The sequence below is a fragment of the Octopus sinensis genome, linkage group LG11, assembly GCF_006345805.1.
Source record: "Octopus sinensis linkage group LG11, ASM634580v1, whole genome shotgun sequence".
In the NCBI taxonomy this organism is placed as follows: domain Eukaryota; kingdom Metazoa; phylum Mollusca; class Cephalopoda; order Octopoda; family Octopodidae; genus Octopus; species Octopus sinensis.
The window spans coordinates 20069322-20084346 of record NC_043007.1 but is presented as its reverse complement, the minus strand read 5'-3'; the positions used below and the strand labels follow the sequence as shown (position 1 = coordinate 20084346).

At 41.2% G+C, this 15025-nt stretch overlaps 1 protein-coding gene across 3 annotated transcripts in view; it reads right to left on the bottom strand.

Annotated features, from left to right (window-relative positions):
• Positions 1-15025, bottom strand: part of LOC115217429 — a 30754-nt gene that overhangs the window by 2859 nt on the left and 12870 nt on the right. For all 3 annotated transcript variants that reach the window (XM_036507176.1, XM_036507175.1, XM_029787126.2), the window contains 2 exons: positions 8848-8901; positions 7095-7261 (listed from right to left, as the gene is read on the bottom strand). In XM_036507176.1, the coding sequence (XP_036363069.1) occupies positions 7095-7261; positions 8848-8901 (221 nt within the window). The remainder of the gene's footprint in view (positions 1-7094; positions 7262-8847; positions 8902-15025) is intronic.

Below are 15025 nucleotides of genomic sequence, written 5' to 3'. Positions count from 1 at the left end.
AGGCTGGATCTGGCCAGTTTGAACATAAAACAGAATATTTTGGCCTGACATTGCCAGTTTAAATTCTAAAAGGCTAACACAATTTTTTTTTAAAATAAACCAAACCAACAGTCATAAATATCAACAAAACATTCTGGAAAGAAATGTACTGAAAATGGTACACCCCTTCCTATCTGCTAGATAACAGAAGGTCTCCTAGGTAACAGAAGCTATCAACTACTTCTACAACATCTACAGTGCCTTCTAAACATTTCCAGGAACTTACTTTACCAAAAGTAAGCAATTTGTTACTATGGGAACCAGTCAGGCGGAACTGGCATCAGCCACAACAACAATTTTCATCAAAATCAAAGGGAAATTGTAGTTGTGGATAATGCCAGTGCCACCTGACTGGCTCCCATGCTGGTGGCACGCAATAAGCACCATTCATGCATGGGTCATTTCCAGTGCTACCTGACTGGCTCCCTGTGCCAGTGACATGTAAAAAGCACCATCTGAACATGGTCGATGCCAGCCCCCTTGCCCTGACTGGCTCCTGTGCCGGTGGCACGTAAAAAGCACCATCCGAATATGACTGATGCCAGTGTCCCGTAAAAAGCACCCACTACACCTTTGGAGTGGTTGGCGTTAGGAAGGGTATCCAGCTATAGAAACATTGCCAGATTAGATTAGAGCCTGATGTGACCTCTTGGCTTGCCAGTCCCCAGTCAAACCGTCCAACCCATGCCAGCATGGAAAATGGACGTTAAATGACGATGATGATGGTGATGAAGTATCATGTATTATATTAGATTATCAGATTAGTCATTAGACTGTGGCCATGCCGGGGCACCACCTTGAAGAATTTTAGTCAAATGAATCGACCTCAGGATTTATGTTTTTAAAGCCTGGTACTTATTCTATTGGAATCTTTTGCTGAACCACTAAGTTATGGAAACAAAACTACACCAACACCGGCTGTGAAGCAGTGGTGGGGGACAGATACAGACACAAAACACACACACACACGTAACATATGGTATAATTATAAACAGTCAAATTTTAGCCATTTCTCTGCAAACTGGAAAAAAATGATGAACAACCTCAATCGAATTTCAAACCTTAATGGGTTCTCATCAGAGGCATCCACATCATTCTGACAGTCCCCAGAGAAACAAGCAACCAAACTGCTTATATACTCAACAAATGCAGCAGTTAGTCTATGAAGGATGCCCTAATTTGCATACCAGAAGTGTTTAACCCTTTCGTTACTGTATTTATTTTCAGATGCTCTGTGTTTCTTTCAATTACTTTAGATATAACAAAGAATTTAGTAAAATAACTTAATTATCATTAAGCTAGTGTTAGGAACATAAATTGTGACTAAGGTTTGGTGGAAGATTTTGATTCAAAACTTATGAAAACAAGACATTTGTACTCAGAGCCAGAGCCAGTTTCAGCCATTTGAGATGCTCTGTGTTTCTTTCAATTACTTTAAATATAACAAAGAATTTAGTAAAATAACTTAGTTTATCATTCAGCTAGGGTTAGGAACATAAATTGTGACTAAGGTTTGGTGGAAGATTTTAATTCAAAACTTATGAAAACAAGACATTTTTACTACAGAGCCAGAGCCAGTTTCAGCCGGGTTGTAAATGAAAGGGTTAACACTCTATAAATACCAGCAGCGTGTCAATGGGGATCTTAGTCTACACAGTATCAAGGTATAATATAATTAATATGTAACATATGGTATAATTATAATCAGGGGGAATTTTAGCCATTTCTCTGCAGAATGAAAAAATTACAAACAACCGTAATCAATTTTCAAGTCTTATTGGGTTTTCATCAGAGGTGTCCACATCGATAGGTTTCTTTCAGTTTCCATCTACCAAATCGACTCACAAGGCTTTGGTCAGCCCAAGGCTTTAATAGAAGACACTTGCCCATGGTGCCACACAGTGGGACTGAACCCAAAACCATGTGGTTGAGTAGCAAACTTGTTACCACGTAGCCACGCCTGCACCTATCAAAACTCTTTTACTCTTTTACTTGTTTCAGTCATTTGACTGTGGCCATGCTGGAGCACCGCCTTTAGTTGAGCAAATTGACCCCAGGACTTATTCTTTGTGAGCCTAATACTTATTCTATTGGTCTCTTTTGCCGAACTGCTAAGTTACGGGGACGTAAACACACCAGCATCGGTTGTCAAAAGATGTTGGGGGGGGGGACAAACACAGGCACACAAACACATACACACACACATACATATAACGGGCTTCTTTCAGTTTCCCTCAACCAAATCCACTCACAAGGCTTTGGTCGGCCCGAGGCTATAGTAGAAGACACTTGCTCAAGGTGCCACACAGTGGGTCTGAACCCGGAACCATGAGGTTGGTAAGCAAGCTACTTACCACACAACCGCTCCTACGCAAACTTATGATCAAGAGCAGATATTCAAACTTTTATCTTTTACTTGTTTCAGTCATTGGACTGCAGCCTTGGGGATGCAAACAAACCAACACTGGCGGTGAAGTGATGTTAGCGGAGGACAAATATAAGCAGAAGGACACACACACATATACATATACAATGTATATATTGTTTTTAAAAAGAGATAGTTTTTTTTTTTATTTCGCACCTAACATAATTAAACATCAGCATGTAATGGTGTCAAGCAGCTAATTAGTTAAATCGTTAAGTCATTAAGCTTTTTGCAGCCAGCTGTCACTCAAGTATGACTTGGCAACGTATCATAAATTAAAAATCTCTTAGGTACCTATTTAGCTGCCAGTAGATATAATCATTCTCTGGGTTCCAATAAATTATCCAGGATGTGATGGCTGGAAGGCGGGGAGAGACAACTGCACCAGCAAACCACCTGGTACACTTTTATAATGGAGTAGATAACAGCAAAGTTAAATGAAGTGTCTTGCTCAAGGACACAATGCACCCTCCTTTGCAGGGATTGAACTCATAGCCCCTAGCTATAGGACCACACGCCTCCACCAAATTACTAAACTTAATACTGGAAATATTTTCCAAAAGTAGGGTGCCATTCACAGTGGCATTTCACTGCTCTGAAAATAAATTCTGCTAATGCTAACCAATGTATAGGCGCAATGGCCCAGTGGTTAGGGCAGCGGACTCGTGGTCGGAGGATCGCAGTTTCGATTCCTAGACCGGGCGTTGAGTGTGTTTATTGAGCAAAAACACCTAAAGCTCCATGAGGCTCTGGCAGGGGGTGGTGGCAACCCCTGTCGTATTCTTTCGCCCCAACTTTCTCTCACTTCTTCTTCCTGTTTCTTGAGTAATGCTGCGATGGATTGGTGTTCCGTTCAGCTGGGTGGAACACATACGCCACAGAAACCGGGCCCATGAGCCTGGCTAGGCTTGAAAAGGGCGTATAAATAAATAAATAAATAATAATGCTAACCAATATAATCATCATCATTATCCTCCTCCTTCTCACTGCCACCGCCACCGCCCAAGGGCACAATACACAGCCCGGTATTGAACTCACAAACTTACAATCTCGAGCTGAATATCCTAACCACTTAGCTATGCACCCTCACTACAGAACTTCAAGCTACACTTCAACTAAACCAACCTTTGCAGTCTGAGAAAGACTGTTATGGTCAAGGACACTTTCCCTCCTCCTCTTTTTGCACCTCTTCCTTTCTTCATTGAATATCATTTATTGTTTATTGTTTAACATCCACTTTCCATGCTAGCATGGGTTGGACGATTTTGACTGAGGGCTGGCTAACCAGATGGCTGCACCAGGCTCCAATCTTGATCTGGCAGAGTTTCTACAGCTGGATGCCCTTCCTAATGCCAACCACTCTGAGAGTGTAGTGGGTGCTTTTACGTGCCACCGGCACGAGGGCCAGTCAGGTGGTACTGGCAATGGTCACGAAAACATCATCATTCTCACCATCCTCATCTTTACTTAACATCTCCTTTTCCGTGTTGGCATAAGTCGGATGTTTCAACGGGAACCAAGAAACCGGAAGATTGCATACAGTTCCAAAGTCTGCTTTGCCATGGTTTCTACGATTGGATGCTCTACCTGATGCCAACCACATCACAGAGTGGACTGGGTGCTTTTTCCATGGTACCAGCAGTGGTGAAGTTACCAAGTGCTTGCAAGGGAAGATTCCCTTCCATTGGATTGGGTATGGTATTGATGGAAGAGAAAATATGATAGAGAGTCAGAAGGATGTGTCATGCTGAAGAGGTGAATATACTCCAGCTGAGAGAGAAAGAGAGAGAGAGATGTGAGGTCAAGGTACAAGGTGAATATGAGAGAGAGAGAGAGAGAGATGTGAGGTCAAGGTGCAAGGTGAATATGAGAGAGAGAGAGAGAGACAGAGACGGAAACAGAGAGAAAGAAATAGGATAGAGGAACAAACAAGATGGGTGGATGGGTAAGTGTGTTAGAGTGTGAAACAAATGTGACATATGAGAAAAACATAAAATCAAACAAATAAAGAGATAATAGCACAAAACATAACGAAGCTGGAAGTGACAAAAACATGGAAATGAAAGCCTGTAAAATAAAAGCTGTCAACTCCCAACTACCAGTAAAAGAGGAAAAAACAAACAAACAAACCTACTATAAAAGAACTAAACAAAAGATATATAAAATATCATTAACTGACAAATGAATTAGGTTAACGAACTATATTAATTTATTTTTTACATCTAATATATCATACTTTAAATGTAATGTGAATTTTTTTTGTTTTATATATTATAGATGCAGGTGTGGCTGTGTGGTAAGAAACTTGCGTCCCAACCACATGGTTCCAGGTTCGGTCCCACTGTGTGGCACTTTGAGCAAGTGTCTTCTACTATAGCCTCAGGCCGACCAAAGCCTTGTGAGTGGATTTGGTAGAAAGAAACCGAGAGAAGCCTGTCGTATATATATATAATGTTATATATTTTAATAATTACTGATATATTTATATGTTATACATGTAAAGCAAAATATGTTATACATGTATGTATATTGTTATAATTATCATTTTAGTAAATAAATAAGTTGACATAATATAATGTGTAAAAGTTGATGAATATCACCTATTGATCCCCTCCATTTTCTTATTGCTCTCTCTCTCTCTCTCTCTATATATATATATATATATATATGCATATATATATGTGCATGTGTTTCTGTGTTTGTACCCCACCAATGCTTGACAACCGTAGAATAGGTACCAGGTTTTAAAACATAAAATAAGTCCTGGGGTCAATTTGTTCAACTAAAATACTTCAAGGTGGTGTCCCAGCATGGTCACAGTCAAATGACTGAGACAAGTAAATGATAATAGATAAATCACATCATTGTGGACATCAAAGTTTTTATACCGGCTTTCCCCAAGCCCCACCACAAGGTCCAGTTCTTGTTGCAGCGTAGTGACTTGTATGCCCCACTGACCCTGAGAATTATGACAGCAGAGCACAATCTCTTGGTAAGAGCTCCCATGCTGGACAGGTCAAAGGACTGAGGCAAAACTAATAGAGACCACTTCTTCCCAGAGGTAAAAATGGATTTGCATAGGGCCAACACATTGACTGAGAAAAAAAAATATGCAAAGCTAGAGAAGCATTAGTGACAAGTCAAAAACCACCAAAACCAAGGAAAGACCTTAAAATATCAGCCCAGATTTGAGAATGGTGGAGACAAAATGTCAACATCAAAATGAAAATCAAATGGAAATTGTAGTTAAGATACCCGTGTCGGTGACACGTAAAAAGCATCATCTGAACGTGGCAGATGCCAGCACCGCCTGACTGGCGTCCGTGTCGGCGACACGTAAAAGCACCAACCAATCGTGGCCATTTGCCAGCCTCCTCTGGCCCTTGTGCCGGTGGCACATAAAAAACACCCACTACACTCACGGAGTGGTTGGCGTTAGGAAGGGCATGTTTCCAAGCAAGGCAATATTTTCCCATGGCCAGACATGATTTTCATGGAAGACTGGAAATGATTAATACCATTTGAGTGATGCTGTTGCATCCATCACTGTATATCTAGACAAAGGTAAGCCCAGACACACGTACATATCATCATCATCATCATCATCGTTTAACGTCCGCTTTCCATGCTAGCATGGGTTGGACGGTTCAACTGGGGTCTGGCAAGCCCGAAGGCTGCACCAGGCCAGTCAGATCTGGCAGTGTTTCTACAGCTGGATGCCCTTACTAATGCCAACCACTCCGAGAGTGTAGTGGGTGATTTTATGTGCCACCAACACAGGTGCCAGACGAGGCTGGCAGACGGCCACGCTCGGATGGTGTTTTTTATGTGCCACCGACACAGGTGCCAGACGAGGCTGGCAGACGGCCACGCTCGGATGGTGTTTTTTTTTTATGTGCCACCGACACAGGTGCCAGACAAGGCTGGCAGACGGCCACGCTCGGATGGTGTTTTCTTATGTGTCACCGACACAGGTGCCAGACGAGGCTGGCGAACGGCCACGCTCGGATGGTGTTTGTACGTGCCCTCAGCACGGAGGCCAGTCGATGCGGTACTGGCTACGGTCACGTTCGGATGGTTTTCTTATGTGCCACCGGCACTGGTACCACAAGGATACAAATTCCATTGATGTTCATCTATATATATATATATATATATATATATATATATATATATATACACATATATATACATCATCATCATCATTTAGCGTCCGCTTTCCATGCTAGCATGGGTTGGACGGTTCAACTGGGGTCTGGGAAGCCAGAATGCTGCACCAGGCCCAGTCTGATATGGCAATGTTTCTACGGCTGAATGCCCTTCCTAACGCCAACCACTCTGTGAGTGTAGTGGGTGCTTTTTATGTGCCACCAGCAGAGGTGCCAGACGAGGCTGGCAAACGGCCACGATCGGAGGGTGCTTTTTACGTGCCACCGGCACGGGGGCCAGGCAAGGCTGGCAACGGCCTCGAACGGATGGTGCTTTTTACTTGCCACCGACACGAGGCCAGTCGGGGCGGCACTGGCAATGGCCACGTTAAGAATATAAAATACAGGGTTGTACATTTTCTTAGTTATCAACACAAACATACAAAATTTTAAAAAAAAGAGATAAAACCAAATTGACTCACTCCATTTTGGGTATCAACCGACTGGATCGCTTCTGAAGAACTTGGTTCAAAAAGGTGAGAAACTTTGCATAAGTTTCAGAATCTGATATTGCATCTCTTATTTGCTTAGGGACGATTTTGATAAAATATATTGAATCTTTATTCACAGTTACAGGTGAATTTGATGGCTAACCAAAAAAAAAAAAAAAGGCTTAATTACTGAAAGCAATAATAATTAACATGAGCAACAGATGATAGAAAGAAACAAAAAATGACATAGAAATCCTGTTTATAATCATCATCATCAAATCATTGTCCGGTGGTTCATCACAAACTTCACACAGCTGCCATATGTCACACCAGTGGGACATTTTCATAATTTGAAAAAAATTTCGTTCTGCATCTTTGACATGGTTTTGAGAATATTTGAAATAACATGAGTGCTAAATATTAAAGTTTAATTATGAAATATTGTCAAATCATCATCATCGTTTAACGTTCGCTTTCCATCTAGCATGGGTTGGACGGTTCGACCGGGGTCTGGGAAGCCAGGAGGCTGCACCAGGCATTGGTTGACTGAAGATACTTGTCCAAGGTGCCATACAGCGGGATTGAGCCCAAAACTACATAGTTGTAAAAGCCAGCTTTTTACCACAAAGCCATGGTCTGCATCTGGTATTTTTAATATAGACGTGATAAGAATTTGAGAAGATATTTCCTAATATTGGAAAGAAATGCAGCCTTTGTGATGTAATTATTGTTAAGTAAAATATGTGCAGAAGTCATTAAATGTCACCCAGGACTTTAATGTTTAACATTTTTAAAAGCCTGACATTAAAGTTTAGAATTTGCAAATGCTGGTGTGACGAGTTTAGCTGTTTTGGGGAATGCTTCCTTGAAATGTGCAGTGTTTGGTGTTTGGTTGTACAAAATTAAATTTCTTGCTGGATGTTTTAATTTCTTTATGGAAAAATACAAGCTGGGCAAAAGCTGTTGAAGCTGTATGTGTGTGTATGTGGACTATGACAGCAAGATCGTTCATTTAATGAAGGAAAAGTGAGGGAGAAGTGACTGAGCCTTGAAGTACACCTGAATTCATAGAGAGTGTAAGACCATAACCACACTAAAGCCCATGGGATTTTAAATTTTAAATGTAATTGTTTATCTCATGCTCTCTCTCTCTCTCTCTCTCTCTCTCTCTCACTAGGACTTTTAACCCTCAAATTTCTTTGCAACTAGACTAAATCATCATCGTTTAATGTCTGCTTTCCATGGGTTGGACGATTTGACTGAGGTCTGGTGAACCAGATGGCTGCACCAGACTCCAATTTGATCTGGCAGAGTTTCTACAGCTGGATGCCCTTCCTAACATCAACCATTCCGATAGTGTACTGGGTGCTTTTACATTTCACCAGCACGAGGGCCAGTCAGGCGGTACTATCAACGGCCATGCTCAAATGGTGCTTTTTATGTGCCATGGCACTGGAAATGACCTCGCTCAAATATTTTTCCACGTGCCAGTAAAGCAATGCAAGTAACGATTACGCTTGAATGGGGCTTTTTACGTGCCACTGGCACGAAAGCCAGTTTGTTGCTCTGGCGACGATCATGCTTGGATGGTACTCTTAGCGCTCCACTAGCACGGATGCCAGTCATCGAATTTGATTTTGATTTCGAAAACACACATACTCTCTCTCTCCACACACACACACACACACAAATGAAGGAATTCTAGTTTCAGAATTAAAGAATAAATGATATGGTGGATACTTACAGTTTGGAACTTTCTGGGGACAGCAAAATGTGGAAACACATCAGAAACTTTTAACTGAAAACAAATTTTGCAGAAAATCTTTTAAATTTATATCTCCATTTTAGAACAATATAATAATAATAATAATAATAATAATAATTGTGTACAGTGCTCAGGTGCACTACAACTCATCTAAAGTGTATATATAATCAGGTGTAGTTTCGGCGGATTTCGGAAAGCATGAGGGCCTTAAAAGATGCAGTGTCATGGCAGTCAACAACTGACGCAGGCAGTTTATTCCATGCTTCAGCAACTCTGAGCGTGAAAAAATGTTTCCGAAAGTCATGGGAGCTGTATTGTTTTCTGACTTTGTAGGCATGTCCACGTGTGTTAGACACATGGAGATCAAAAAGGTGTTCAGTGTTGTTGTTGGTGAGGTGGTTGATAACTTTGTGGGTGTTTACCAAGTCCGTCGCCAAACGCCGGAGCTTCAGTGAATCCATGCCCAGGGAAACAAGGCGCTCAGAATATGGTAGGTGTCTGATGGAGGGTATGCGTTTGGTTGCACGTCTCTGGACAGATTCCAGGAGGTTAATGTTCTGTGCAAGATAGGGGTTCCAAACTGATGATGCGAATTCCAAGTGTGGTCGTACCATAGCTGTATACAGTTTTAAATAGATGGCTGGAGAGCGGCTAACAAAAGACCTGCTGAGTGATGCCAAGACACCCTCGGCCTTCCTGACAATCTTAGAGATATGCTTTGACCAACGCAAATCACTGCTGACAGTGATGCCTAGGTCACGCTCGCAAGAGGATTTCTTGATATCAGTGTTGTGGAGGGAGTAAGTGAACGCAGGGTTTTTTCTCCCAAAATGCATGGTGGTACACTTGTCCACAGCCAGTTTCAGTTGCCAGTCTGTGATCCATTGCTGCATTGTGTCTAGGTCTGATTGCAGGAAAGAGTTGTAGACATCAGGATCTGTCCTCTTGATTTCAAGGTACAGCTTGATGTCGTCTGCATATTTCAATACTGTGGCATTCTTTAAATTGGCATCTATGTCGTTAATGTATGCCACAAACAAGAGGGGACCAAGGACAGATCCCTGTGGTACACCCGATGACATCTCATATGGTGTAGAGTGCTGTCCTAGAACTGTGACTACCTCCTTTCGGCTGAGGATGAAGGATTTCAACCAGTTAAAAAGGTCATCCCCCACACCCATTGCAGAGAGTTTCACCATAAGCCTTTTGTGTGGCACAGAGTTGAAAGCCTTAGCAAAGTCAAGGTAGACAACATCCACCCATGAGCCACTGTCAGTAATCTGAGTAATGTCCTCAAGGAACTCGACAAGCTGGTCACTGCAGCTGGAGTTAGGGACAAATCCATATTGTGAGGGTCGGATGAGACTGTGAGAGCTCCAGAAGTTCCAGAGTGTTTCTCTGACACACGATTCCATCAGTTTTGCAATACAGCTAGTGAGACTGACTGGGCGATAGTTGACAGGTGATGTGCGGTCGCCCTTTTTGAACAGAGGAATGACACTGGCAGTTTTCCACTGCTCCGGAGTAGCACCATTGTTGAGACAGTACTGGAAGAAAATAGAAAGCTGGTGTAAAAGGAAGTGCCTGCCACGTTTGAGAAGCAGGTATGTAACTCCATCGAGACCAGGGGAGGCATAGTTGCGCTTATTTTGAAGGTGACGTCGCAGCATTGCAGGTGTAAATTCCATAGTTGTTATGGAGTTTGCTGTTAGTGATGGTGAAGATGGTACATTTTGACTTTCAACAGTGAATATGTTTGCATAGTACTCAGCAATGAGTTCTGCGCATTCCTTGGGGTCGTCAGTGATCTGGTTTGTGTGAGGGTTGCGAAGAGGGCCCACTGGAGAGTGAGGTCTCTGCTTTGAGTGCACATATTTAAAATTTAAAATTTATTAAACTGTTATTGTCATTGTTTTAACATCAAGTTTTTTTTCCATGCTCACAGGGGTCAGATAGAATTTGTCAAGGCAGATCTTCTATAGCCATGTGATCTTCTTGTCTCACCCCCACCCTACATCTGTTTCCAAATAAAGTAATGTTATTTTTGTTTTTATGGAAGAGTGGAAACAAAGGACACTGCTTGCATGACAGTGAGACTTGTTTACAACTACCATGCAATGTCAAGCAAGGTGACAATAACATATACATACACACAATGGGCTTGTTTCAGTTTCTTATTTCTTTACTACCCACAAGGGGCTAAACACAGAGAGGACAAACAAGGACAGACAAATGGATTAAGTCGATTATATCAACCCCAGTGCGTAACTGGTACTTTATTTATCGACCCCGAAAAGATGAAAGGCAAAGTCAACTTTGGCGGAATTTGAACTCAGAATACAGCAGCAGACGAAATACCTATTTCTTTACTACCCATAAGGGGCTAAACATAGAGGGGACAAACAAGGACAGACAAACAGATTAAGTCGATTATATCGACCTCAGTGTGTAACTGGTACTTAATTTATCGACCCCGAAAGGATGAAAGGCAAAGTCGACCTTGGTGGAATTTGAGCTCAGAACATAACGGCAGATGAAATACGGCTACGCATTTCGCCCGGCGTACTAACGATTCTGCCAGCTCGCTGGCTTCTTTCAGTTTCTTATTTCTTTATTGCCCACAAGGGGCTAAACACAGAGGGGACAAACAAGTACAGACAAAGGAATTAAGTCGATTATATTGACCCCAGTGCGTCGACCCTGAAAGGACGAAAGGCAAAGTTGACCTCGGCGGAATTTGGATGGTCGACTACCATCCAAGAAATAAGAAACATTGCCAGATCAGATTGGAGCCTGGTGCAACCCACTGGCTTGCAAGACCTCAGGCAAACCGTCTAACCCATGACAGCATGGAAAGCGGACGTTAAACAATGATGATGATGATGATGAATATGCTCTTTTGCCCTAACTTTCTCTCACTCTTTCTTCCTGTTTCTTGAGTAACACTGTGATGGACTGGCATCCCATCCACCTGGAGGGAACACATACACCACAGAAACCGGACCCATAAAAAAAATTTGTTTTTTTAATCCTGTGATAACTAGCATTTCCACTTAGGAGAAAAGTCTTGTACTCACAGCCTAAACACCTGGAAAATCCAAATAAGCTTTGGCTTCATTAGCCTAACAGAAGTGTCACCATTTTTTACTGAAGTGACAAGATTTGAACATGGAACACAGGGCTTGAATAGACACCACAAGGCATTCCATATCCAACTGTCTTACAAAAAGAAAGATATATGCAGCTATATAATACTTAAGGTTAGCCTAGAAAGACACTTTTATGAAAGTGAAAAACTTCATTATTAAGTGTAGCAACAATTACATTACAGTAATGCAAGAGCTGAATGTGCAACCCAAACACAAAACCGTAAATCACAAATTATGCCCTGACAAAGCAAAACGGGTCAAACTATGGTGGTGGTCATATACTATGCAAAGCAGGCAGGTTTCTAGTATAAAGATCTCATAAAAGATATGCAAACACAAATAGAGCATGACAACAGAACAAAGAAAAAAAAACAAACTAACAATACATAATAGGTGCAGGAGTGATTGTGTGATAAGTAGCTTGCTTATGAACCACATGGCTCTGGGTTCGGTCCCAATGTGTGGCACCTTGGGCAAGTGTCTTCCACTATAGCCTCAGGCCGACCAAAGCCCTGTGAGTGGATTTGGTAGATGGAAACAATACAAGTGGACAGACAATAGCATCAAGCTAGGCACTTTGTTACATCCTTATTCGTAATCTTAACAACACTAATTGACCCCTGGGTATCTTTAGCAGAGTTCACTCTGTTGCATGCCTTTAAACCATGTATATATCTTCAAGTTTATCTCCACAGGTTTTCATTAGAATTCAGCAATAAACTTTAAAATATGAGATGACATTGCTAACACAAAAGTAAGGTGCAATATTAACTTACAAACCTTTAATATACTTGGTGGTATATTATGGTTGCAAAATGAAATACTGTGTCCTTGCTAGCATTTAATATTTTTTTATAAGATATATAGTGAGTGTTGGCTACTTTATGCTGTTGTATATTTTGTATATTATGCTTTAGTTTTTGTTTCTGTTGTAGGAGGTGAAGCAGAATTGTTGTTGGAGCTGGAGATAATTGAAGGAAAATAGTATTTCTAGAGATGTACTTGCATAGCAAGTGACCTGATCTCAGATTGTGTGCTGGAATGAAAACAATTGCAGCGTGGAAGGTGTTTATAAGCTGTTTAAGAAACACACAAAAACCGTTAGATTCACTTCAACATTTAAATTCAATTTGCCAAAATGTTTTTGTCAATTTGCAACCAAGACCTGTTCACTGACAAAATTTGTGCTGCATCTGATGCAGCACGGAATTTTGATGAAAATATTTTGGCAAATTAAATTTAAATGCTGAAGTGAATCTAACGGTTTTTGTGTTTTAAATGGCTTATAAACACCTTCCACGCTACAATAGTATTTCTTATTTCTTTATTGCCCACAAGGGGATAAACATAGAGGGGACAAACAAGGACAGACAAAGGGATTAAGTCGATTACATTGACCCCAGTGCATAACTGGTACTTAATTTATCGACCTTGAAAGGATGAAAGGTAAAGTCGACCTCGGCAGAGTTTGAACTCAGAACATAGTGGCAGACGAAATACCGCTAAGCATTTCGCCCGGCGTGCTAATGTTTCTGCCAGCTCACCACTACAATAGTTTTTCTGTTGTGTTTTATATCTCTTTTTTTTTTTATCTTTTACTTGTTTCAGTCATTTGACTGCGGCCATGCTGGAGCACAACCTTTTAATCGAGCAACTCGACCTCGGGACTTATTCTTTTGTAAGCCCAGTACTTATTCTATCGGTTTCTTTTGCCGAACCGCTAAGTAACGGGGACATAAACACGCCAGCATCGGTTGTCAAGCAATGCTAGGGGGACAAACACAGACACACAAACACACACATATGCATATATATATATACATATATACGACGGGCTTCTTTCAGTTTCCGTCTGCCAAATCCACTCACAAGGCTTCAGTTGGCCCAAGGCTATAGTAGAAGACACTTGCCCAAGGTGCCATGCAGTGGGACTGAACCCGGAGCCATCTGGTTGGTAAACAAGCTACTTACCACACAGCCACTCCTGCGCCTAATTCGTAGAATTTTTGTAAAGCTTTTTCTCCTCTTTGAGGGTAACTTCTTCCTACAAATCTTGGAGGGCCCCTGAGAAAATAAAGAGTTACAAGTGCTGCTCTTCCCTCTTTTGTTAATCAGAGATCCTCCCTCAAATGCCAATATCTCGTTACAGATATACTTTTTCAGTTAATCTCTAGTTTCAGACCCAGTCTAAAAAATGAAAAACAAATAGCATAATAGGTGTAAAACCACACGTATTGAACGAATATAAATAGTGAGTATACATCAATTGCATGCTGACGAACAGGGTGGGGAAAGGACTTGGAAAATTCACATTGGGAATGTTCCGAGTTTCACCACTCCTTTATTCGTCGGTGCAAATTTTTTTTCTTCATATTCGTTTACCACACATTATTATACACCTATTGCACTATTTAAAAACGAATTTTCTTGACTGGGTCTGAAACTAGAGTTTGACCACTATTTCTTGTATATTTTACACTATTTTCAAATTTACAGATGAGAATTTTTAACAATGCTGCAACATAATTCAAGGGGAAGTAACTGCTATCAGAAGAGCTTGATACTGCAAAAGGACCCCACCCCGCTTCAGATTGATGAGGCTGATGAAGTTGATGTCATCAATATTCAGTTGTCATTTGAGACCTAAAAGAAAATCATGTTGTTGCAGATATTTTATATATTAAAAAAAATCCGGATAAAGCAAGATTTCATAGTCCTTTCTTTTTTCAATAAGCACAAAACCTGAAAATTTGGCGGCGGAGTTTATTGTTGATTACATCGACTCCAGTGCTTAACGGCTTTTTATCGATCCTGAAAGGTTGGGCGTAAAGTCGACTTCGGCAGGATTTGAACTCCGAACTAAAACCGGAAGAAATGCCCCAAAGCACTTTGTTCTGCCGATTTCAATAACGCATATACACGTGTGGGTGTATATATATAGGGAGTGTTTACGAAAAAAACAAAAGACGAAGATAGGTGGTGTACAAAACAAACAGATGTATTAGTAT